The following is a 26,631-nucleotide window of genomic DNA, read 5'->3' on the forward strand; positions in this document are numbered from 1 at the left end:
ACTCTGAGTAATATCCCATTTAAAGAATGATTTGACTATGTAAGTGTAGGGGTAACATACATTTAAGGTCACAGTTCTAAACTAGTGAGACCTAAACAAGAAACAGAGTCTCTGGCACCTCTGCTCTCCTTGTTGTTTTGGAAAATCAGGTTTCATATTAAAGATGCTTGCCTAAAATCAAGTTTATGAGTCATAGTTCCTAACTTTCAAAAGCCTGGCAGCCTTCTATGTGCAGAAGTAACATAACAGCTAAACTGCATGAAACACACATAAGCCAGACAAGCAATCATTCAGTCATAGGAAAGGGAAGAGTCATGTACACAGCTCACAAGCCTGCTTCTTGACTACAGAGCTCTGTCTGGAGTGTCTGAGCTGAATCTCACAGCCAGTAGCCTTAATTTGGGCATAGTCTTCATGTTAAGGTGTATAACATTAAACTCACTTGCACAGCATGTACAGAGGCAGATGCATAAGTATCAGAAAATGCCTCGTAGTGCTGACATAATATGACCATCTCAACACATATTATGTTAGCACTACCTTTCCTCTCTTCCTGCAGTAGTGCTGGCTACTGCATTGCAAATGGCACAGCTGAAGAGGTAAACAGGAAATAGGTCTCAGCAACTGAGCCTACAGCCTGACTGGACAGCTTGCTGCCTTTCCCAGCTGCCTTCCTCTATCACACAGCAGTAATGCATCCAGACTTTGACAATGGAGAGGAAATGGCTGTGGGACCCCACATCAAATGAAAGCAAATAAGGTAAGAACAGGCTGCCCATGCCAGAAAAAGCTATCTAGTTCTGAGCCGAATTCCTGCCTCTGTGAGAGACCTGCGTGAATGAAGGGCAGGGAGATGTCTGCACAATCCTCTCTGCTGGAGAGGAGCATAGAGACGACAAGTGGGCCAGTGGGTCCTCATGACTACATTCACCCCCAGAGGAACACCTACATTACAAAATGACATGAATCAATGGCCACAGTGTTCCTGGTCCTGGCAAATGCACCACTGTGTTAATATGTTCCCTCCTACCCAGAAGCTCAAGGTCTCAGATGAAGTCACTAACCATCTGTTATATCTAATCCAGACAATTATTAAAAGTAGATAAGCAAATAAGTCATCCTTGGAAGGACCTTCATTTTTGTTTCTCTGTACCATGCAGAGGCCTTTCCACTTCACATGTCCATTCTGAGGCTTAGGTTATTACTCTCATAAATTTCTTAACATCTGACAGTATATTTATACCTATATATTGCACTGTTTTATTAGTCCATCTAAATTCAGATTGATAATGTTCTTCCACAACTGAAAGGTGAATTGTCAAAGCTGTGATTTATTACAACTCACTCTAAAGACTAGAACACAGATAAATAAACTTATTTCTGCAAGAGCACATGGCAAGACAGAAAAGGGAAAGCAGGAATGTTGTACCATTCAGGGAAGGGAGACGCTGTTTATGTTTTGCTTACTGACAGACTTGCTTCACTTTATGGAGTTATAGGTTCCAGAACTAGTGTCAAAGGTTATAGTGTGGGCAAGTCTTATGGGACACTTCTCCATAATTTGTTCTGATATGTCAACTTATTGATCACTTTTAGTAATGCTCTGCAATGGTATCAAATGCCTGGATATTGCTACCTACTCTGCAATTTCACCCTAACTGTGAAAGAACTGCCCTACATGAGAGCACTCCTGTCAGACACTTCAGTAACCTCAGACATCAAAATTTACTTCATAGCCTCTGAGCTCAGAACAAACACATTCTGTAACACCCAAGATCTGTAATGCCCAGTGGATGCCCACTCAGAGTCAAACCCTGCTTCTTACTTCTTCACCACCTGCTGACATGGGTTTGACTTCCCAATGATAGTTTAAATTTCTCTAATGGACTGGAGAAGAAATATCATAGCTCTTAGCTTTTGCCCTTACAGGCAAGTCTCTTGCTCTTCTGCAGAAAAGTAAACAAATGTTTACTGTGTGATGGCTCAACAGCTGTGGGACAAAAGGCCACTGATGGGGAGGGGTGACAGGACAGGTGAGAGCAGTGGGAGTGAGAAAAGGCCTCTAAGCAGCCATCAGGACACAGACTGTGTCATGATTACATGGGTTAACAGAGCTCATTACACCAGCTAAAGACAAACACACTAGCCTGCTACTTTAAGGGTCCTTTCCCTCCTGCACTGATTCATTTTCCCTGTCACAAGACTTTTACTTTATCTTTTAAGAGCAATAAAACATGTTATTTGCAGTCCTGAAAACTCAAGAGTACTTCAAAACTCTCTGACAAGAGTCTCCAGTTAAAATCAGACAAAATTAAAACCTCAAACAAACACAAAGCTGTGCCCTCAAGACCTGTTCTCTCCATGCTGCTTTTTCAAAGTTCTTGTTCATCATACCCTTCTCATCTATCAGTAGCAAAGCATTGCTCCCAAATTTGCAAAGCAGCTTCTTCAAAGGCTGGCACAGAAGAATCTCGAGTACCCAGCTGTGTATCTGGATAGAGGAAGGAATGGGGTTTTTCATAGCATACATCAGCAGGACCCTTCAGATCCCTCTCCAGCCAATTCTCAGAAGATCCCTTCCTGTCACAGTAGATGAATGACAGAGAAAAAGATAACACACATACAAGGTCCCATTTTCCCTATAAGGCTTCCCTGGCAGGTGGAAGTCTGTGTATACACACATGGCCCCTCTGATTGAAATCCTTGGCTTCATAACATCACTAAAAGCTTTAAGAACCAAAAAGCTCCCAAAATCAGGGCCAGGATAGCAGCCCATCCTCGTGAAAGCCACGTACCAGTAAAATAAGCAAAATGCTGGAATTGCTCTTCAGAATGGGAAGCAATGGGTTAGCAGTGCTCAGCTGATCAGATGTGCCAAAATTAGCTTCTTCAGCACCAGTCTGCTTGCAGTCTTCCCAGGAAAACCAGAGTTGGAGGACTTGGTGTCCAAATCTCCCCATAAGTTCAGGGTAGCGCAGGAAGAATTGCAGCAGGAGAGGACAATGGACATACACCAAGCTCAGATCTGGAAGATTATCCAGGATCCTTCTTATGGTAGACAACGACCTCTGGAAAGTGTGTAAGAGGGAAAGGGGAAAGGCAACAGAGAACAAAATGATCACTGACTGAATATAAAACACCTGAAGTGATGAGAATTTATTGTGAGAAACAGTCACACTGCCTTTTAAGCAGACAATCAAATACATCAGTTAAACATCATTTTGTGAAGCCCATTTGCATCACAAAGGCTAAGAAACTTGTAGGCTTTATACAGAGCTCAAAGCTGTGCAGCAGCAAAGAGCCATATGGGAACACTAGAAAGCCTGCTGCAGAGGCTGGAGATGTGTTTGGGAGACTGAAGCTATGAAATTTATTATATTCTGTATGTGAATTCACAGCCTATCCAACGCATTTACACTTCCCACATATACACAAGTTTATTCTGTCAAATCTATATTCCCTGTGGGTTTTCATAGTTAACTTTCCAGAGTGTAGATGCACTGCACAATCTTCACTCATTCACTGCTCACCACCTATGCCAAAACACTTTCTACAAGGTTGATGTGAGTGGGGAGAAACCTTAGTTTCAACAAAAAGAATACAAAAGGTAGGAATGAAATCTTCTTTTACCAAATCCAGGGTTTTGCCTTTGTCCTGACAGACAGCAAGGAGGTAAAGTGCAGCTCTGAGTATGTATGGAGGGGGACAGTCTCCATGGTCCTGTGCTGATAGGAGGAAATTTCTTACGGCTAGAAATAATTCTGCATCTGGAACAAACCTGCATTCAAGGAGATTGGAGTGGAAACTGTAACAACAGGTATGCTTTACCCACCAATACATGGTATGTAATGGCCACAAACCCACTTGCTTTGCATACTCTTGGCTCACCTGTCCCCGAAGATATGGGCAAAGTATAACAGTAGTATGAAACAGTGCTGGTGGCTGCAAAGAGACTGATCCAAAGAGAAAGGCTCAGGGGTTTCAGACAGGAGGAGAAGGCTTTCAGCAACGGTGTAGTTCAACTGAGGCAGACCCTTCTGCAGGAGCTCAGACATCTCTTGCTCTAGAAATAGAATTAATATAAGCAGGCAGGCAATGATGAGGAATGTCTATTGAACAATCCACAGTCTGCATACACCAAGTACACCTCTTTGATTTGGCATCAATAGTGGTGTGAGACCTGATTTGACAGAGTTGGCTTTAAGGATGAAAAGACACTTCTGTTTGAGATTCCCAGCCCTTTGCTGATGCTGCCTGTATGGTGACCAGCCACTGCCAATGGGAAAAGTGGCTTTTGTGATGTGGAAACTTTTATCTCGTTTGTTTGGGACTTACCTATTATTGAAAGTTACAGCATAGACAGAAAAGCTTTATAAAGTATGCCAGAGGGAAAAATTACCTTAATCTGCAGATATAGGTGACTATGTGGCAAGCAATTTTGTTTCAATTAGGCATGCACAATTGTGATAATAAATGTCCCCATGTAAATAAAATCATAGGCAGATGAAATGCATCCTTCAGGTAGGGTTCCAAACTCTTCAAAAGGTACTCTCTGAGTGTTACTTCCTTGCTGGACCAGTTTAAAAATAAGCTGGGGTAAATATCTCTAAATTAAGCTACATATGTCCTCCCTTCCCTTCTCCTCTGTCCTTTTCTAATTTTTTTTTTTTTGGCACCTATTGCCTAAACAGAGGGTGGCAAGGCCTCAAAGTAAATGAAGCAATCTTTCTCTTTCCCCAAACTTGCCCTCCTGAGAAGAAGTTCTCGTCTTCTCCATGGCCGAGTAAAGGTTCAGGCATAAGCTGCAGAGGAAGCTGGAACAGGTCTGATTCAGGGCAGGATTACTGTGAAGAAGAGCAGAAAGCGAAAAAGGCTAAAAACATCCTCTTCCTACTTCTAATATCACATACTGTCTGCCAGAACCTCATTTTACTGAATGATCACATACAAGCCCCTGCCCCATCACAAGAAAACTCTAGGAGCCAACCTAGGCTTCCAGGAAAATGATGAGTTCCCAATGGACTGTCAGCTCACAGATGTGGTGGGTGTGTGCAGTGACAACAGTGAATGTGCTCATGCCTTGGGCCAATGTGAATACAGTGGAATACTCTCACGTTCATCACACCTTGTGTATGCAGGGAGTCCTGTAAGGATAGGACCCCTGCCACTGCAGAGAATGGGAGGTGTTTAAGGGCAGCTCACAACACATGATTCCACTGGCAAACGACACTTAGAATTTTTAGCATTGGCATTGCCAGGGATGAACACTGATGAATGCCAAAATATTAACTAAAAGGGTGACAACAGCTCTAATTCCAGGTATTTCCCACTCTCCAACCATTTCCTTGCAGAACAGGACATAACCAAGCATCTGTAACATACCATCCTTGGCACAGCACATTGCTCTATTCACAGGCCTAGATCACTCCCACCACACACCATTCATAGGCACAAACGCTTCCACTCCAGTGAACTGGACTAGGAGTGCTGTGTTTTGTTTACTTTTTTAATGAGATACAGTCACAGGAAAGAGAAGGTAAACCATCTCTGTAGACCCACAGAGAGTCTCCTCAAATACTTCTCAATCTACAAATCATAGGCTCTACTACTGGAGATCCTTTGCAATGCCTGCTACTGAAGTCATCCTCCTCCCTCCCATTTTTAATACTTTATCACACCATGAGGAACAACAACAGTGGTAGTATATGCCTAGGAAGCCAGAGCCAGAGCTCAGATGGAGCTGATGCTACTGATACTTCTCTTCAACACACCCACTGATCTGACTACTCCAAAGTCAGGCTGCTTTATCTCTATCTGTGCAACTCACGACAGAGTACAGAAATCTCACAACTCTGTGTAAATCCATCCACCCCCTACCCAACTGCTTCTCCCCTCTCCCACATCCAGCTCTTGCATTGTCAGTAACCATTTACTTTTTCAGTAAGACACGACCATTCCTGAGTCTTTCAGCCTCTCATCTTGCCTAATCAGGTGTATTAGATAAGGCATGATCTACTTTCCCATCTGGAAATTTTTGACTCACTCACAATGCACACATCACAATACCTCTGTACAGAGCAAAATCTGGCCTTCAGCTCCAGTGTCAGATGGATGAAGGAGGAGGATGCTAGACAGAAAGCAAGACCAAAATGTCAAAGGAGCACAGAACATGTATGATAAGAAAAGAGTAGGCAGGTCCCATAACCATCCCCACACATCTCCATACAAGCCCAGTGAAGAGGGCTGGCCATCTCACTAAGAATACATGTATTAGGCTGTCTCTCAGAAAGCAAACTACTCCGAGTTTGGGTTGGAGGGAAGTATCTCAGGAAGAGAAGTGAAGATTTGCCAGCTTCACATGTTTAGAACAGAGGAATTGTCTACATCACCTCTGTGATGTGTGAAGAATAGGGCATGCACAGACCAAACAGGATTTCCACATAGTAAAATCCCACCAACAATTCCCACATAATCCCTGTCTACAGGAACAGCCAATTCTGAATTATTCCAGAGGGAAGGATAAAGCTGACACAACACACTTATCCAAAATAAAACCTGTCCCATCATCACTGCTAGACTAAATAACCTTTTCGTCCTGCTGAACATGACTATGCACTCTATTCTTACTCATATAAACATGTAATACAATCCTCCACATAAAGTCCTGTTAGGCTCATTGCCTCAGTAACACGCAGCAGCAGCAAGTACCATCAGTTAAGAGCACAGAGAACATGATCCCACAATACCCTCATACCCAGCTTCTTGGAGAATTTATTCTGCATATTTGGCACCACTGTAAAGAGGGTATTAAGTGTTGAGATGAAAACCTCTGTCACTGACAGGCTGACAGCCCTTTCCAGATAGCTCTGTGGAAAGACAAATAGATCAGGTACATGAGATGCAATAAACACTGAAGGCTTTCTTCCGGCCTCCTGCCTCCCCAGAAAGTTAGATTTCTAAATCCAAACAAATGGAGTAGCAGTTCTTTTACCAAAATGCCTGGCAGGCTCACAGAGCACTTGAACACAACTAACACTACCTCCCTGCCAGCGTTATGAGCTGTGCTGGTAACTCTGCAGTACATCACACCAGACAAGAAACTTCTTCTGGATTTCAGCAGGCAACCAGTTAAGCCTTAATGCACAGTGACTGACATTACTGCCCACATTGCCCTGGAAGTTACTGCTCTTACAGGTCAGATGGCTAATTCTCCTATACAACACAGGACATATGTTTAAGTGCAGCTGACTTCAGCAACACTTAACACCTGTGCTTCAGTGTTTCCTTGAACAGTGGCAAACACAGGCATTTGAGCTCTCTACAGAATACAGCCCTGAACTGTTTAAAACAGAATGACTCAACTCACTCTTGCTGAAGGTCACTGGACAATTTTCTCACAGTCCATTAATTTTTACCCAAGTTCAGTGAGCAAGAAACAGTACACTGACTCCAGCTTTGCCGAACTGGACATGCACTGCACCCTCCTGTCAGGGAGGAGAACAGCAGTGCCACTGCAGCTGCCTACCAGGAGATTGGTTAAGAAAGCACCAACCAAAACATCTCCAAGCTCCTAACATGCACCTTTACTCATAGCAAAGCACAAGCAAACTTTACTAAACATTAGGAACCACAATCAAAGTTCAGCTGTTTTGACAATTCTGCTTGAAGTGTCTTAGGGACAGGCCTGTGTGGTGCCCTAAAGCACTCATGACTCTCCACAGCTACTTTTTAAATCATGTCACTGGCCTTGCTGAGGCACAATACTTTTAATACTGCCCTCGCTGTGCAGACTGGGCAGCCTCATCAGTACCTTTGGGGAAGAAGCATAAAAATTAAATTGCAGGTACAAAACATGGCTGCTCTCTGGGACACAGGCAAGTTTTGAAAAAATGGCAGAAGGGGAAACAACAGTTCATGCACTCTTCACTTTCTGCAACATCCAGAGCTGCCATGGATCACACAGCATGGTAGGTAGGCTATGGGGATTGCACAGTCTGAAGAAAGTCACTGACATCTACATGCAAGCTTCATGAATTTCTGCATCCTCTACCTTTTGAATTAACTAGCTAATTCCACATTTGGCTGTGGAAAAGTGGCAAATGCCACAGCTGTTCTTTTTACTTGGCATGCCCTCTTCCCAAAAAAACATTTGTGCAACCCACTCTTGGTGCTTGAAAGCACCTTTCCAGGTACCCATGGAACAGACCAAGTTCAAAAAAAATCCTACCATGACCATGGGGATGCAGAGACTATCACAAATCCTCAACAGGAACTCAGAGAAGTTGCTTAGTGTGTCTTTGCTCTCAGAGTTGGGGGCAGTGAAAGCATTCTCCTGGGCCATGAAGTCACCCTGGAATTCCACTGCTAACCTACAAACACAAAGTGGATAACAGAGGAAAGAGGAAGCCTCCTCACTCTGTAAAGGAAGCCAGGAGATAATACACTTTAATCCCCATTTTCACCATAAAGGACCCACAGACCCATGTTTCAATGGGCTGGAAACACAGGAATCTGGCAACCACACTGAGTTACTTCTTGAGTGAAGCTATTAAAAGTCATCAAGGTTGCACAACAGTACACATTGGGAAAGGAAGACTTAGTTTCTGTGAAGAAAGCATCTGCTGTGGGAAACTGGTGTGGCAAGACTGGTTTTCAGCCATACCGGAGTGCCTGATGCACACTACAGCAAATCTTGTGAATATCATTAAAGGGCCCATTTAGCTTTTGTAAAATCCTTTACGGAACCTGAGTGCCTTCTAATACCACTCCAAGATTCTAGGTCAGTGCAGAAAGGCATGTCTGCTTCTGACTGGATTATCTCAGCCAAGCCAAGTGAGGCGAGGCAAAAACTAGTTTGGCCAGACCACCCTAACTGATTCTGATTCAGACACAAACTCATCTACCACTAGGTTGTGCAGCTCAGGGTGCCAAATAGCTCTGGTCCAGCAAAAGAAGTGAAGTTGGTGCCTATGGACCCATTTTTGGTAACAGGTCACAGACATGAGCAAATCCAAGGCCAGCATCTGGAGCAGATATACATTTGTTAGATGGTTAATCCCCTCTAGCAGTGAAACCACATATCCCAGAGCACAGAAATCTGGTTTCACACATACCTTCCAACAGTTCTTACATCATCAGCAGTTTTGGTGAATTTTCAAGCAGTCCCTCAAAGGCCAAAGACATGAAATAAACTGATAGGTCCCAGGCAAATTTCATGGGAGACACACCCAGGTGTCACAAAATTTTCACTATTAATACATAACCCTCACTCTGCTGTTTCACTGACAAGTGCCATGCATTGAACTCACCTGTAATATTTCCGTGGTGGGGCTGGATGGAGGAACATAGTTGCAAGGACAGAAGAATGGACAGACATGGACACACACCACCCACCCACACACCTTCCTGACTTGTCCTCACCTGCAAGCATTTCTGAAACTTTCCAGGGTATTGAGCAAGAACTGACCCTGTCTCTGAGGAGCTCTGCCAAGATTTTTGTTTGCTGGGTGACTCTGAGACACTGAGAATAGGAGATCGCCCTGTTAAAGAAGAGAAGTCTTTAAAATCTTATGTTCACTTTCAGAAAAAAATAGCTTTCTTCTCTGACACCAGCAGCAGGAATAGCAACAGATTTCACTTCACTCACTTCTTTCACAAAACAATTTTTTACTATTGTGCTTTCCCTGGGGAGGGTAGAGTTAAAGAGCTTGTGTGCTCTTCATAGGGAGGACAAAGTTACAGAGCTACTAATGCTGCACTGCCCTGTCTTTACAGTCTGTACTACCATGATTTGATCTAATCTGAGTTTTAAGCATTTCAGCTAATGAAGCTTCAAACCATTCTAGAATGTATTTTTTAAAACTTTCTTTCTTCCAAATAGTCTTCAGATGACACCTAACAGTTCTTCCCCTTGCTTAGTACTGAAATCTTGGAAGTTCTACGTTGGCTCAGAGTTTTAAGCAACTATCCATGTACTAGTTCTTGCTCCCACACAGCATCCCACTAAGCTCAGCCTGAAGCCAACTGAAGCATCAGAGTTAATCATTTACGCAAATTGGGAACAACTTGGAATTCAAAATCTGCCTTTAAGCCTTAAATTGCTGTGGTGGTCTTCTCCGTAATAGCAGACGAGGGCACAGCTACACACTAGAGTCTGGCAGTTCAGAACTCCTTCTCTATTTCATGCTGAGGTATAATAATTTCCCCTTTTCTCCCTTTAAAGACAGCCTGGATATTCTCGCTATCTAATTTCCTTCCTGCGAAGCTCCTAATTCTGAAAGGGACCCTTAGCTCTGTGTGTGTGCAAACAGACTGGCCAACATCTGCCTATGGGACACAAAGCACTTCTGCCTTCTTGAGGCAGAAAAGGCCAATATCTGGTACCATAGAACTTGGGTCTAAAGACAGTTTATCAAGAATTTGGAGTTCTGCTACTCTAATGAGGTATTCTTGTCACTACAGGCATGCAATCTAAACCTACAAGGCTCTATGCCTATGGCAAGAAGGCTCAGCCCTTGTCTTTTCACCAGCCATCTGTACCCAGGGCTCTTCTCAGAACTGCAGAGGTCCCAGCAGCACATCACACTAACTACAGATTCCAGGAACAGGAAAGGATTTATAGGCTAACAGTTCCCTTGCTGAGGGATCACAGTGCATACATGATGACACTCTTGATCTGAATGCAGAACAAGAAATGTTCACTGCTGAAAAAATAGATTGACCAATGCAGCCTACAAGGTGAGGGCCTGAAGAAGTTCAAATGACTTTGGAGTACTGAACACATAAAGAGAGCAGCATGCTCAAGTGGTGCCCCACAGAACTTCATTGATTTAGAAAGGTAACATTCACCAGCATCCATCTTCATCTACTTCAAAGTCTGGTTCCATCTCGAGGCAAGAGGATCAAAAGAAATAGAGAACCAAACAGCCACAGGGGATGTGAGTAAAGAACATATATGTGGAACATATGTAAGACATCCACATAGTGTCCTAGGAAGATCATCCCAGTCCTGCTCAGTCCTGTCAACAAGCAACAACTTCTGACTTACTGCATGTCTCTTACTACTCTGAGGTGGGGAAAGATCAGCACATCGCTTCAGCACTGCCTCCAGAAGCTTCTGCAGCTCTTCATATGGGACTGGAGGGGAGCTCAGATGGTCCTTCCTTAACAAACGAAGAGAAAGACAAGATGCACAGTCCCTGCTGGGGACATTCCACTAGGAAGGCAATACTATCAGAAATAACCACTCTTCTGATGGCAATATGCTATTGCCACTTCTCTCCAGCAGAGCATAGTAAGGTCACAATATCTGAATAGTGCCTTCACCCACACATGAGCCCAAACACACCCTCACTGCTCCGTCTGCTCTCACTGCAGTCAGGAAGGATACGAATGTCCAGAGTCTTATGCTTATTACTCTTATCACTCTGGATGGGGCACAGAGTGACAAAGCCACAGCAGCTGCTGTACAAGCCTGCCTGGAACACTAGGTCCTCGCTGCAGTGACTTGCTGCCTGCCACAGCTTCATTGCTCTGGCAGTTTTCCTGAGGTGGGTGGGAAGCTGGCTCTGCTGTACCCACGCCTGCCTCAGCCACAAGTCCCACTGCAGAGCACGTTCACCCACACAGCCACAGGGGAGCTGCAGAGCCCAATATGGTATCAACAGACATATCTGAAGAAAAGCCTGCAAATGCATTCCTGCTTACCTCAGGAAAGCTGCCACAGCTTTCACAGCCTCCACTGCCACCTCCAGCACTGGGCAGTTCACTGTCTCCATCAAAACACCAATGGCTTCCATACATACACCTAGGTTTGTGAATAATTTGATTTCCACTGGTTGCCTGCAAAGAGGAAACAAAGTAATCGAGAAGAATGTTGTCACAGTTAGGTAACTGTAGTGCCCTTTCCTCATTTCACCAAATGGACAGCTGACCCACACGACTGTGGCCTGGTTTTTCAGTATTGAGATATTTATTTATTATTTATTCAGTATGTACAGCTGCTTTCAAGGAGGTACTCTACGACTTGAGCAGGTAGAGGGTTTGCTACAAAGAGGGAACTTCAGCCAGTCTGAAGTCCTACCATAATAAAACACCCACAGCCTGGATAACTGTGTGACTACTCTGGTGAACACTGACATGAAAACAAACTTTGAAAAATATAATGATCTCCGTGCCTAGGATTTTATGTTCAGGCCATCTGCTCTGGCATTTGTGAGTTCATCTAGCAACCTATATTTTTGAGTATACAAGCAAACATCACCATCCTAGAATAACGATGATACCATAAGAATAACTCCTCTCACAGTCCTACCACACTTCTAATGCCAGATCCTGCCAGAAGGACAGGAACCTTCATGAACTTGAAAAGCAATCAGGAAAATAAACACAATACAACTGTTTTAGCAATCATTCTTGATAGTGAGCATTTTGGTCATCTGCGGCCCAACACCTTTGTGCATTCAGCATGAGAGCATGGAGAGATGACAGGCCATTAATCCCATTATTGGACAGAGCTGTGTAAAGGGCAGACTGTGCTCATTTGGCTCCCGGCAAGTCAGGTACAGTTGGGAGGGTGGGGGGAAGATGGGCAGCTACATGCAGACAAGAGGCACCAACAGTCTGCCTGAGGGTCTCTCCAAAGTGGAGCAAGAAAAGCAGCAGAGCATGACAGGAGCCAGATTTGGGAGGCAAAAGTATTCCCTGTCCAATTCAATTTTCACAGTCGTGCCTTACTAAAGCAAGCCAGGAGCACATGTTCTCGTGCACAAATGGGAAAGAAAAGTGAACTTCAGCAGAAATTACACTAGTAGCCCAGATACAGGGCAAAAGGGGAACAGAGGAAGAACCACTCTTTTTAGTCACTCAGTGGGATGGAACCTGGCTTTGCAGTCACCTCACGTTCTGCTGTGAGAAAAAGCTGCGAGGTGGGCATTGACTTGTGAAACTCAGGCATCATGAGCCAAGCCGCAAGCGATGCACTGAACTTCCAAGTTGTTTCTACTTACGCTAGGTAATTCTATTAATCCTCTGCATTTCCTTTCTTTAATCACTGACCTTCTGAAGTAAAACACACCAGGAAGAATAAAGTCTTCACTGACTCATGTAGGGAGGAAGGGACGGAGGAGTATTGCTGACTCATTCAAGATGCACAAACCCACTTTCAGTATGGTGCACTGTATCTTCAGGGCCTGGGGGGGAAGGTGTGAAGGGCAGCACTCTTGCAACCTCCTGCAACCTCTCATCTTTGGGCCCCAAACTGTGCCTGCCACTTTGATTGTGCTGGGAGACACAAGGGGCACTCCAGGGAGAGCTACCCACTATCCCTGACATGCTGCCAAGGGGAGCAGAACATCCTGCATGGACCTCAGCAGAACGTGTGGCTCACTTACACAAAAGAATCCAGCTGCAAGCTAAAACCAAGAGGAGAGGTTCCAGTACGAGATCCCTTTCCCCATTATGAGATAATTCTAAATAAAACATGATTTCTAAGGCAAAGCTCAGAGAAACAGAATGGGTGTGCGAGAAAACGACAGCAACTGCACAGAGTGTTCTCTTTGTTTTACAAGCATAAATGCTGTAATTAGTGTTTCCCACATCCTGGTTTTCTCTTTTTGACAGATCCCACACTGGCATCACCACACTGTTCTAGCACTGTTGCTTTTTCTTCTCCTTTTTACCCTGCCGCTTGCTACAAAATCGACTGTGACATTTCCAAAATTCTGCTCAAGGGCTCTCTTGGGGGAACTAAGTGGCAAAAACAAGACTCTGTCACTAGCATGACAGGATAGGAACAAGATCATAGAGGCAAGAACAGGAAGCACAGAAGAAAAACAAGCCAGTGTATATTATTTCTTAGCAGAAAACAAGAGGAAAAAAGTGACAGAAGACATTAATATTTCAGCCTAGAATTTGTTTTTGCAGTTTGAATTGAGCTCAGATGATGACAGAAGACCAGAGGCCATGGAATTTGCATGCTTTGTTTTGTCATAGAGGCACACTTAGCAAGAGCTGGCCTGCTCACATACGCCTGGACCTTCATGGCCTTCTCTCCTGCTCTCCCTGCAGCTGAGAAGAGATTTCACCTCCCAGACTGGCAAGAAAGCAGGAAGAGGCAGATACAGTGGTGGATGCAGGCACAGATAGGACAAGCTGGGAGGTTCAGAAGCAACGATCAGGCCCTTCTTTGCAAGAATAAAGAAGATGCGATTGTTCAGCATCACCTTTCACACACAAAAGTTCTAGAGGTGTGTAGACATTTGGTCTTGGAAGAAAACTTGAAAATGCAAAAGCCCCACAACCTCCATTTTGGGATACCAAACTCTGCCTGTGCAAACCTGACAGGGTACTCCCTTACCGTTTCAGTATTTCAGAGAAGAGGAGAAGCCCTTGTTTGTGCAATTCCACATTGTTCAGCAGCAGGGCACCTTGGAGACTCCTCACCAGAGATTCAATGCCTGCACATGTTCAAGAGAAGTCACAGAGAGGCTTTTAACATTCCAGATTCCAGGATGGAAACAAAATCAACTTTTAAAACAAAGAAAGATTCAAACAATTTTTCTTCTGAGTCACTGACAAAAATAACTGTCCAAAACTGCTGAGTGTTCATTCAGCTCCCTGATAATACGTCTCAACCTCCACTGCTGGAGGTAAGTCCCAAAGAACAGAAGGAATTTAACAATTCTTCCTAACTAAATCCTCTCTTGGCATGTCCACAGAAATATCTAATAGTAACTCAGGGAGTGTAACTCATGATAATTGGTTATTATAAGGAATTCATGCTCATCAGAAACTAATTAGGACAATGACACTGTAAATTTAAGCTACACTGGACATCACAAACATGTCTGATAGATACTCATTTTCAGTCCTTTATCCATCCTGACTGGAAATTGTGACTGTGTGTAAAGCGCTGGAATTCAGCTAGAGGCACAAGTATTACTGCAGTCACTCTGTCAGAAAGGTTGATGACTCACCATAGACGGTGTGACACTTGGAGAAGAAAAGGCGCTCTTCGGTCATGAGGAGCAGGCAGCAGTACACTGACCAGATGAGGATTTCACTTTTGCACAAGAGACACTCAAAGAGGAACTCTGCAAGCACACACACACACACAAATAAGGTCACCCTGGTAAAAGGCTACTCACAGCATGGTACAGATGCTCCTAGAACAGAACAGAGGAAGGAGGAGGAAATGAGGAAGCATAGCAACAGCCACAGGGAGAACGGCTGTACTATGAAATGGCAGGAATGGAGACTGGAGTAAATGCTCAGGGGTATGCTAGTCTTCAAAATAAGGTGACTGGAGAGCAGAGACCCATAGGCAGGCATCTTCCCAGCACAAACTCTGTAGGAAGGAGCTAAATTGTGGATCTAGCCTTTGGCACAAATGAAAAGCCACAAAGCTATCTCTACCACAGATGCAGTGATCTTTTTTCCTCATGACTTTTACATCTCCCAAAGAATTTGTATAATGAGATTACTTCTGCCTTTTGGGATTACAAAGAAATAATAAACTATCTCCCATAGCTGCATTCTAAAGCTAAATTCTAAACCAAAATCTGAGCAAACTTAAAATATTTAGTGGAGTGAGATGAACCCCCAGTTTGCTTAGGCATGTATCTAAGGTCCTGCAAGAAGGACCTTGACCTCAAGAACTTAGCCAAATTCTCTCTGTGGAAATTCCATTCTGCTTGGTGACAGCTGCTTCTAAGCTTTCACTTAAAAAGATACTCTCCCCTTCTACTCCTAAAATCACATGGTATAAAATGGCCACCACACACTTTATGCCACTAGCTGATTCCATGGAGCTAGCCTGATTCCTAAACCAAACAGCCAGAGGCAGCCTTGATACTGGGGAATGAACAATAGGATGTTACTGCATTTGGTCACCTGGGACATCTGCATGGATAAAAGCAGGAGCATATCTGCTAGGAGAGTGAACCATCACGGCAGCCATACAGTGAGAACTCGCTGCCTGTAACATCTCATCTCTGGTCAACAAGAGCTGTTGGGAAACAAAAGACAGAAGGACAAAGGAAGATAACTATGCAGCTATGAGTAGGAAACGGTTTGTTCTATTTTTTAAAATTTAAAACATAAATTAAGATCTCTTTTTGGCATGTATTCCACAGATTAAACTTGCTAAGTTAAGATAAAACACTGAACCAAAGACTCAAGAAAATACATGAGAACCACAACAGAGAAGATCATGAGTAAGAATAGTTCTGCCCCCATGCTTAGTCATGCTGGCACTGCAAGTGCTGTATCAGACCTCAAATATGAGTGAGTAAAATCAGCTGAGGTCAGGAGTAAAATTTTCCCCACTCCAGGATGCAGGAATGAACAAGAAGGTGATCAGTGAAGATATCCCCATTTCTCACTGCAGCCTCTATTGCTCGTGTTGGCAACAGAACACTCTGCCTTTTACATATACAATGCTTTAGTTAAGATTCTTTGTAGGCCAGCAAATTATTTATGTCTACCAACAATTCACTACTACTTCAGTAATCACCTTTTTGAGAACAAGTGGCAGTGGATTTTCCCCTTCTAAAAAGTCAGAGTTCTCAGTCTCCTCCTCTGTCTTTGAATTATTCATAAGGATAGAAACAAAATGGTCAGATTTCAGCAGCTCCTTTAGCAAACCTGCAAAAGGGGGAGCAAGAGTGACCACCATACAGAGCACAATGGGAATTATATTAACACAGGAATATTTACAGATCAAGATTTGTTGCCAACTTCCTCCCCTCTCTGGGAGCTCCTCACATCCAGTTTAGGAAGCTTCTTCTCACTGTGTCCCCAGATACTGCCATGACCCCTTGTTGCTGATGTTTTTTGATGGTCTCATCTGCTCTCTGTTCTTTCTCAGAGACATGTATGTACATGGGTGCATCCCAGGAGCCCTTTACTTGCATTATGTCCTGTTAGTAACCACACTTGAAACTGCTTCTTGGGAGAGCTCCTGACCTGCATCCTTCTCCAAGCAATCAGTGACCCCAATGACAAGACATTTTCCCTGGAACACTTCCTAGAGGGCAGGCATTTATCTTCCCCTTCTATTTTTACAGGTTTTTACAGAAACAGCTGTGTTCAGCTAAAGGACACCCACACACCAAAAAACTCCCTCAGTATAACAGTATAGATCATTGCTACAGGTATTGATGCAAATCATCAGTACACATCAGCACAAACTCACAGGGGTATCGTGTCTGAGCTACAGAATTCTACTTTCAAAGGAATCATTATCCATTTCTAGTAGCTGAGTAGATGAGCTGAGGAGCAATCTAGTTCCTGCTTGCCTCCTACTAAAAAAATTAATTCCCTGGATGGTTTACAAACAAGCGATGTCAGAAAGGCTGAAACCATGCTCCCCAGCAACAGCTGAAACATGCAGTTGGAAGCAGAATGGCAAGAAAGTGCCACTTCCACATCAGCTCTTTAATCTAATTAACATGATGCCCAGCATCTGAAGACTGTATTTTTCAGACTCCATCCCACTGCTCTACAAAACCCACCTGCCCATGCACAGTATTTGCATTCAAAACTTTGAGCGATGATCAGGCCATAGCACAAGCTCTGAAGAGACTGAATATGTCAGTGCTGGGCAAATGTGAGGCCTGAGGGAACACGGGGGCCTGGAGGTGTTCAGCAGTAGGTCTGGGCCACTTGATTGCTATGGAGTAATAGTAAGGATTGAGTGCTTTGGACAAGCAGCATAAAGGTCCTCTATGGAACGACCCACGTTAGAGCATCTAAACCAGCCAAGGATTTCTTTCTTATTCTAAGCCTTCCTTGCACCTTGCAGTTTCTCTCAGCAGTCCCTTACCCAAACAATTAACCTGCAGCTCCTTTGTCTGTGCACACCCCAGGGTGTTCAAGAAGACACCACACAGCCTTTCTTCAAAGTGTCCTGAGAGACGTTCTGTGCCAACAGGAGAGGAGTAAAGCTTGCCATACAAGTAGCAGACAGCAGCCTTTATACCCTCATTTGGGTACGTCAAGCCCATCAGCAGATGATCCACTAAATTATCTAGTGTGAGGAACAGGAACAGCAAACATTCACTGACATTTTAAAAGCACAAACCTGTTTCCTTTGAAAACTTGCAAAAGCCCACTGGACAGACTGGTGCATGCAGGTTAATGAATGCCACAATTAGGTGATGTGCTCAGCACCATCTGTCCCTCTGAGCAGAGGTACAGTAATAAACAGCTAGCAAAGCTCACTGTTCACCACATGAAGATCCATCATCCCAGCTCCCTCCACAAATAGTGCAGCTTGCTCACCTGACCCCTAAGTGCTAGATCAAGGAAAAAAACTTAAATGTATGTTGCCTGTGAGGCAGACCCACAACCCCACTTCACAGAGGCTGCTTTTGCCTGGCTAAGAGCACAGTAACAAGGCTGCTATGAAGGTTCTGACCTCTATCCCAGGAGGCCTGAATGCCACTGACTTCTGGACAGGCTTCTTGTGTGACCTTCATGAATTCGTCTGGTGGACAGGGGAGTGCATGCATGTATGTGTATTAAGGCTGTGAATGCCACCCTTCAGTGGGACATGACATATTACTCACTGTGCTTTACCACCAGTATATCAGCAAAGCCTGGGATGGCATCTGCCAGCTTGCCCAAGAGAGCAAATGTGGGCAGGCTGCTTCTCATGGTAGCTGCTTTGCACAGCTGTAGAGGAGACAGAGAAAGAAAATGTTTCACTGATGAGGACATGGTCCAATGGCAGAAATGAATCCAAACCAGCAAGTTCTCAGTGATGCATAATTCTCCAGAACAGGATCCTTCCCAAAGATGGGTCCTCTTCACCACTTAGGATAAACCACAGGAAAACCCTGAATACCACATTAAGTTTCCAAAATGTCTTTAAATGAATTGAAGGGATCGCTTGCTTGTTGTTTGTTTTCCCCTTTCTCCCCTCTACCTCTTACATGAGCAGATGAACCAGATTCATTTCTCACCATTTTTGCTACTTCCCAATTTTTTATGGCACCATCATAAACTTTGGAATGAAGAGAGTAAGAGCTCATGGCACAGGTTGGGAAAGCTCCTCACATAACTGAAACAGTGAGGTAGGAAAAGAAGTATCTGAGGAAACCACACAGCTTCTTAAAGAGTATCATAAAGCCATATGGCTGCAAGGCATCATGAGAACAATATAAAAACTCCATGGTAGACTCCACTGCCAAAATCACAACAGGGCAACTGGCATTAGGACATCCAAGGTCAGGCTGGATGGGGCTTTGAGCAACCTGGCCTAGTGGAAGGTGTCCCCACCCATGCCAGGGGGGTTGGAACTAGATGATTTTTAGCATCCTTTCCAACCCAAACCGTTCTATGACTCTGTGATCCCACTGCAGCAGATGCTACATCACAGTCTTGCAGGGCCACTCATTCCTCAACCTCTGAAAGAGTGAAAGGAAGGGGAAAAGAATTCATCTTCACTGACCTCCTTTTGACTTTCATCCAAAATGCAGCATAAGTACTGCTCTGACTTCAGCTCCACAACAATCCGTACCAGAACTAGGCAGAAGAAACAGGATCAGTAATACACACACATAAGAGCACTCCCAATCCATCTTCCACGGGGCTTTAGCAGACCAGTGAGCAAAGAGCTTGGAAATTAAATGAGCGCAGAGGTGCTGAGAGAGCAGGGTAACAGCAGTAGTCCCAGCACTATTACTTCTGATAGCCCAGCTCAAGCTCTCTGTGGCACCATTACAACAGTCCTGCCTCAGCTGCACTACAAACCATGCACGGAAATGAACTGCAAGTGACAAACTGAGCCTCATGACAGCAAGTAAACATAGGGAATCAGGAAGGGATGTGGGAAAAAAACTAGCTTAAAAGCATAAAAAATTCTGGTAATTGAATAGACCAGGCTTCCTACTGTATGAAAACTGGCTTTTAAAAATGTATGCTTCCAGAGAAGATATCGGAACTGAAACTGCTGAGGATGCTCAGATGCACACTCAGAGCTCATCCTTCAGCTGCTACTGTCCCTAAGGCATGTGAAGTCTATCAGCCATTCCTCCCCACTGCAGTCACCCCACACATTTCACCAGAAAGCAAGGCCCCAGTCACCAGTGTGCTGCTGTTTACCTCCTCAGCTCCAAGTAACTGCTGTTATTCTTGGCTCACTGAAACTTTAAGAACTCTATCAGCTCTGTACTAATAAGAGGAATCAGCAGGAAATTATGTTTGCCAGGCAGTGGCAACACATCGCCTGGTGTTTCCCTAAACAAAATCACAAGGGAGTTGCCTGATGCTGGCAGGCTGCCTGTGCTGCCACATATGTACCAGCAGGCCAGTTTCAGAAAGCAAAGCTCCTCTTCCAGTGCCTTTAGAACTGGACACCTGAATGTTCAGCAGATAAAAGTTTGGCAATAGCCCCTTTACTGAGACACTCTGCACAACATTCCTACACAGGATTTGGTAAGGCTGTATTGGATGTAGCTTGCTGTCATGGCATGATTCATTTGGAAAATCTACACTTTAGATTTGTATCCTAGGAAAACATCACAAAAAGAAATACCACAGAGTTCTGGGTTCACCATTTCTTGGTATATCTAAGGCAATACTAGACCTACTTCAGATACAGAGCTATGCATCTTAGCAGAAGCATATCCGAGACAGGTGATTTATAGATGGTTTAATAGCCTTTTCTTGCCCCAAACTCTCAGAAACTTTAAAAACTTTCAAGACTTAGGTAACACTAATTTAAAATTGCTCTGTTTGAGAGCATCCATCTCTCAACAGAGGGGTAACATGACAGAAAGATTTCTCACCTTTTCAACCCCATTTCAAACAAGCGTCTGAAAACTAGAATCCCTCTGGAAAAAGTTCGTCACACATCCTTTTACCTTTCATGGCTGGACATGAAATGCACCATTGCACTGCTAATATCACTTGACTCAGCAGGGATGCCCAAGGTTAACTGGACTGCAGAGATTCCTTTGTCAGCCCTGCAGATGTTTCCTTCAGATTTCAAATGTGGGACTGCTCACAAAGAGGAATCTACAGCCTGTACAGCTAAATAAAAAATACCCTCTTCTCCTGAGGAGAAAGCAGTAAATCCCATAGATTTCATGCTTTAATAATTTGGTCAGGTCCAAAGACGCCAAGGGTGAGGCACTGCTTTCCATCTGATACTAAATTCATGACACACACAGAACCTGTGAAAGAAATGTTAAATATTTAAATCCACATGCACTACCCTGCCCCCAAATATTGGAGCAGACCGCTAATTTCTGTTGCATGGATAATAGATGGTCTTCCCCACTGAAGCTGCGTCAAAGCTGAGCATCTCACTATTGGTATCAGCCAAGACAGATTCTCCCCTTCACAAACTGCCAGTAATTGAGATGTGGCATTTGTTTCTCACCTTCAACTAACAGGTTCAGGGCACCGCTGTCTTCCACAGAATGCAACATCCCTAAAATATAAACCAAAATCAGGTCATGGAACTCATTCCTGCTTCTGATCACCAGTGCTGTAACTCCTCCTTGCAAAATAAAGCTGAAATTCTTTTTCAAAACTGTTTTGTTTTCCCTGATTCACACGACACCAGCCTGCCTTTGTCAGACAAGGGTGGATGCTCTCAGGGAGTATCGCAAAAGGTGGCACCATAAGCAGGACACAAGGACATGAGACACTTGGTTCTCTTGCAAATTTTTTATGTACTTTACAGTTGAAGTCAATGGCTACACCTATGTCAGGGAATATGCAATTGCTGGCACTGCCACATCTCACTGTGTGTGTCCAGTATTATACATCTGAAAGAACACCCCAGAAGGACAGAAGTCAAAGCCTGGCTGTGAGTTTTGTCCTTTGTATACTCCATTCATATCAGTTACTATGAACAGTCTTCTCCCTCCACAGTAATGAAAATACTGAAACTAAATCTGAACACCAGGTTTAAATGACATGGAAACTATTCCAACATTAAATTGAATCTGACAGCATTGCTTCAGAGGTTAATTTTACTATGAGAGCATAAGATTGGATATATTAAAATAAACTCCTGCTCACTATACTACACCCCGGCAGACAAGAAACTCTACCTCCCAGCTCCTTCCAACCTATAACATCAGGCATATGCTTTAGATCCCCACTTCTGCCACACAAAACCACTCATTTCAATAAATCCAATCAAACATCCTCCCTTCTGAAGACTTCATGATGTCTCAAAATTTTGACCAACTAAAGCAATGTTATGACCGATGAAGAAATTGCTTTTTTCCTGCCTCATCTGCCCAATCGTTAGTGACTCTAGAAAATATTTGCATATAGCATTAATGAACATTGCAATATTAGCTGCATTAAATTCAGGCTTATCTGAAATTCACCACCTCCTCATACATAACACTCCACCTCTCTTAACCCTCTTCTTTCTGCCTGTGTTTATTCCAATATTCTCTCTCCAAAAAATGAATATATTTTCCTGAATTCACTATTAATATTTCCTCCACAGCACTGCTCAAACTTTTGAGGGTCCCTCTTACACTCTTGCACCAAATGATCCTTGGTTCATCCAAGCTCTATCAAAAATGAACATGTAGCCCCAATCTCAGACTGGGATTCCAATTGCTCTAGGAGTTACACCAAGAACAGTAAAACCCAAAGCTGTCCTCAAACCACCCAATCGTAAAGAGAATTCTCTCCTCAGAGAACTATTAAAGAAGACAAGAGTGTTGAAATGCAAGCTCAGCATCCCTGTCTTCTGGGGTATTTTGTGTTAGGGCCATACAGTGTAGGGTTAAATTGGCCATAAGCAACACTCTTTCCGCTCCTCTGAAGGATTATGTGTGCACATAACACTCAAAAAAAAAAAACCCCAAAAAAACAAAAAACCCCCTGTGCAATTGAAAGAACTAAACCCGCATAAAGTCCTGTTTCTAACAAAGCTGCTTCAATGCACAACACAATTTGTGGGCAATCAATGGGCAAACACTGAATTATTCAGTGTGTCAATGCAGGGAAAAGGTCTTGTAAGTTAACTTTCCCCCAAAGAATAAGAATTATCTGTGATGTGCAAATGAGACAGTGGAATTAAAGGAATCTGATATATTTGCTCTTTGAAGGCACTCTTCTTCCTACCCTCCACCTTTCTATTGCTGCCTTACTGTTTCATCTCTTATACCATTATTTCTTCTCCATCAAGATTTTAGACATTTCAAATCCATTTCTCATAGCACTGCTGTGCAAATGGAAACCAGCAAGAGATGTTCAAGATCACAGGGACTGTTACTGGAAAGACACTTTCTGACATCCTGCTGAATACTATTCTGCTATGAGGCTGACCCACCAGAAAAGAGCAGGTTTCAGCTGTACAGCAACAAGGATTTCTACAAATGTAAAGTGAAAAACCCCCACCACATAGGTTTGTGTTTTGCACATTCGATATTAAATCCTGCAACACCTTTTTAAGCTCACACTTGGATTTCTGTATGAATCTTCATGTAACTCCAGAGGCATGAGACCAGAATGGAGGGCATTCCAAGAAGAGTAACATGCCAGGCACTCCCTACTCTCCAGAAAGACTTTACAGACACGTCAAAATACTTTGGAAAATTGCAAGAGCCTTATGAACATGCCAATCCTACTACCTTGGGGAATGAGAAAATTAATTAACCTATTCCAAATCAGTGACAGGCAGTTTTCCACAGAGAGCAATTACACACTTAAAACGGTGCAAGTGTGGAGATGTGCACCTCAATATTCTTTTTCTCCTTTTTTTGGCTTCAAATGTGGGGAAGCTTCACTTGTATTCAACAAAAGGTAACTGCCTCCTCCCCGCTGCTGCACTAGGCCTCAGCAGAGCTCTTACCAAAGAGAGTTCCTATCAAATGCATGCACACTCTCTCTTCTGGCGCCAGCAGCTGGACGACTGGCAGCGCCTGCCAGGCCAGGGCATCCCGGACACGGGACAGGACGTGCTTCTTGCGCACCAGCTATGGATCAAACACAGCAGCCCGTTAGGCCTTGGGCCGAGCCCCGCGCTGCTCCCACCACCCTGAGGGGAACAGGACCACCAGGGCCCGGGTGCCGAGGCGACAGGGCTGCCCAGGGCCACACCGGCCTGGCCCCGGCCCCACACTGAGCGCAGGAGAGCGGCAGCCGAGGCTGCAGGGCTGGGCCCGCTGAGGGGGAGCTCCGCGGCCCAGCTGCACACGGGAAGGGGCGGCGGGGCAGGCGCTGCCCACCGAGGCGCTGCTGTCGCCCAGGGTCTCTACAGCGCAGGCGAGGCACAGCGGCGGGCGGAGCGGCAGCTCCCAGCGAGGCCCGTGACCGTCGCACGGCCCCGCAGCCCCCGCCGCCATCGGCATCTGCAGGGCTTGCCGTCCGGCCCCGCCCCGTGAGGGGACAGCAGCTCCGCCCCGTGAGGGGACAGCGGCTCCGCCCCGGGGCCGCCCGGGACCGCCTCCCTTCCGGCGACCCAGCAGCGCTCCCGCCTCTTCCCTCACAGCGCGCTCACGCCGACAGCAGCGACCGCGTCGCAGCCATGGTGAGTGGCGTCGGGCCCCGGCCTCTTCTTTTTCCTCCTCCTTCTCCTCTTCCTCCTTCTTCTCCTGCTCCTCCTTCTCCTCTTCTTCCTCCTCTTCCTCCCCCTCTTCCTCGGGAGGGCCCGGGGTGGAGCGCGGCCGCCTCCCGGCTGCGCGGCGGGCAGCACGTGGAGGCCGGGCGGGCTGACGGGGGTGCGGCTGCCGCAGGGCAGGAGGCCCGCGGTGCTGGCGGTCCTGGGGACACCCCGTAACGGGGACTCGGCGTCTGGGGTCACCCCCGGGAGCCGGACAGGCCAGCGCCGGTCGCTAATACCGCTTGTGACCTCGCTGCTGTGCCACCCCGCTGCTGATGTTCAGAAGATACTTAAAGTTTGCAGAAACAAACGTGATACGTGTTCTTCTAGGGGTTTCTTCATAATTTTTGTTAGTCTGTTAAATTGTGCACCGAAGTGCTTTACTTTATGTAGTCTTTTTGGTATAAAACGCTTGAAGACTGCCCCATAAGGGCACTGCTGCTGGTTTGTAGGGTGCAGGTGTGTGATTACATACACTCTTTACTTTGATGTGAAGCGTATCTTTCTTACTTTTCCCTTTTACTTTGATACAACAAGAATCCTGTCTCTTAGGAGTAAAATGCAATGGTGTTTCTTCTATATGTGCAGAGCAGATGAGAATAGTGACACGACTCCAGTAATTAATTTATCTGGTGAACATGATGCCTGTGCAGTGTTGGTAAGACCAAAGCCTCCTTTGCTCCTGCTGTGATATTCTTTACTTTTTTCCTGTAGAGTGAGGCAGAAGTGAATCCCAAAGCTTACCCGCTGGCAGATGCACAGCTCACCAAAACACTGCTGGATCTTGTGCAGCAATCCTGCAACTATAAGCAGTTACGCAAGGGAGCCAATGAAGGTGAGACTTGTGTGTTGCACGGTGTGCTAGAAGTCATAACAAGGATTTTGTGAGATGCCATGGGTAGAGATTGTCTTTTCTCTGTAGCTGCAAACCATTCATTTTATATAGATCTGGCTATTGCAGGTGTGTGTCTCCTTTCTCCTCCTTCAAGCCTGCTTAAACAATATTGAGACAGAAATAAGCTGTAATCTTTTCAACAGATATATGCAGTTCTGGTAAATTCCCAAATTGTGTTCCTGGTGCATGGTTTGTAATCATGCATGCTTCAGTGGTGTGGCACTGGGATTACCAGACGTCTAGCCAGTTCAGAACCACAAAAGATTTGGGTTTGAGGATAGCTCTGGTGCAGTCTGCTCAGAGAGTGGCTCCCTTCACAGTTGCTTGGGGCTTCGCCTAGTCAAAATTGTAAAAAACCCACCATCCCTAAGGAAACTCTATAATCTCTTAGAACCCATGTCCCATGTACTAGATCACCTTCCCACTGATGCCACTTTCAACATCTCCTAAAGTTGTTTTACATTAGATGTGCTTTCCAGAAAGACCCAGACTGACTTTCCAGTTTCTTTCACAGCCACCAAAACACTGAACAGAGGGATAGCAGAGTTCATTGTGATGGCAGCAGATGCGGAGCCCTTGGAGATCATCCTGCACCTCCCTCTTCTCTGCGAGGACAAGAATGTACCTTACGTGTTTGTGCGCTCCAAGCAAGCCCTGGGCCGGGCGTGTGGTGTTTCCCGGCCTGTCATCGCCTGCTCCATCACCATCAAGGAGGGATCACAGCTAAAGCCTCAGATCCAGTCTGTACAGCAAGCCATAGAAAGACTGTTGGTCTAAGTGCCCATGAGCATGTGTGTGTGTGAAATAGAAAAGTGCAAATTAGGGGAAATTAATGTTTAGCTTCAATTGAGATAGTTTTGATATGGATGTTTCATTTCAAAATGCCACGTTTTTGATAATAGCTTAATTCTTAGTGTTTCTGCCTCCTGTCCCCCCACTTTTCTATTATTCAACTCCAACACATTCATTCTCATTGTATTACTTCTTGAAAAGTGACTGTACAACTGTGCTTCCTGTTTTATGTTTAAACGAAAGAAAAAAAGTCCCCCCCTTGTCTTCCTATCTGCCTGCTCAGGGCTTTTTTAACCCACCTGTCAGCTTTCTCTGTGTTGCAGTATTTCTGCTAAGCTTCAGCCTCCTGCAGGTGCAAGTA

General features: G+C 44.7%; 2 protein-coding genes across 6 annotated transcripts in view; one reads left to right on the top strand and one right to left on the bottom strand.

Moving 5' to 3' along the window:
- Positions 1–24,363, bottom strand: part of LOC146443701 (coiled-coil domain-containing protein 134-like) — a 45,577-nt gene extending 21,214 nt beyond the window's left edge. For 3 of the 5 annotated variants that reach the window (XR_014849196.1, XR_014849191.1, XR_014849192.1), the window contains exons 1-20: positions 24,210–24,363; positions 23,834–23,957; positions 21,389–21,439; positions 19,454–19,527; positions 18,570–18,675; positions 17,825–18,028; positions 16,514–16,644; positions 15,892–16,006; positions 14,976–15,092; positions 14,357–14,456; positions 11,707–11,841; positions 11,048–11,162; positions 9,421–9,539; positions 8,228–8,369; positions 6,755–6,866; positions 6,067–6,127; positions 4,747–4,844; positions 3,889–4,063; positions 3,631–3,778; positions 2,796–3,068 (exon numbers count right to left, since the gene is read on the bottom strand). Coding sequence is in view for 1 of the 5 variants with exons in the window: in XM_085048433.1 (XP_084904559.1) it covers positions 2,796–3,068; positions 3,631–3,778; positions 3,889–4,063; positions 4,747–4,844; positions 6,067–6,127; positions 6,755–6,866; positions 8,228–8,369; positions 9,421–9,539; positions 11,048–11,162; positions 11,707–11,841; positions 14,357–14,456; positions 14,976–15,092; positions 15,892–16,006; positions 16,514–16,644; positions 17,825–18,028; positions 18,570–18,675; positions 19,454–19,527; positions 21,389–21,439; positions 23,834–23,957; positions 24,210–24,332 (2,523 nt within the window). In the remaining 4 variants the exon portion in view is untranslated. The remainder of the gene's footprint in view (positions 1–2,795; positions 3,069–3,630; positions 3,779–3,888; positions 4,064–4,746; positions 4,845–6,066; positions 6,128–6,754; positions 6,867–8,227; positions 8,370–9,420; positions 9,540–11,047; positions 11,163–11,706; positions 11,842–14,356; positions 14,457–14,975; positions 15,093–15,891; positions 16,007–16,513; positions 16,645–17,824; positions 18,029–18,569; positions 18,676–19,453; positions 19,528–21,388; positions 21,440–23,833; positions 23,958–24,209) is intronic. The other 2 variants (XM_085048433.1, XR_014849194.1) reach the window with 2 other exon arrangements.
- An 858-nt stretch (positions 24,364–25,221) lies between these two features.
- On the top strand, positions 25,222–26,255 carry SNU13 (small nuclear ribonucleoprotein 13). The gene is made up of 3 exons (XM_085049220.1): positions 25,222–25,230; positions 25,298–25,418; positions 25,993–26,255. The coding sequence occupies exons 1-3, from the start codon at positions 25,222–25,224 to the stop codon at positions 26,253–26,255; spliced, it is 393 nt and encodes a 130-aa protein (XP_084905346.1).
- Positions 26,256–26,631: the final 376 nt, after the last annotated feature.

Source organism: Lichenostomus cassidix, chromosome 1Aa (genome assembly GCF_008360975.1).
Source record: "Lichenostomus cassidix isolate B80296 chromosome 1Aa, HeHo_3.0, whole genome shotgun sequence".
Lineage (NCBI taxonomy): Eukaryota > Metazoa > Chordata > Aves > Passeriformes > Meliphagidae > Lichenostomus > Lichenostomus cassidix.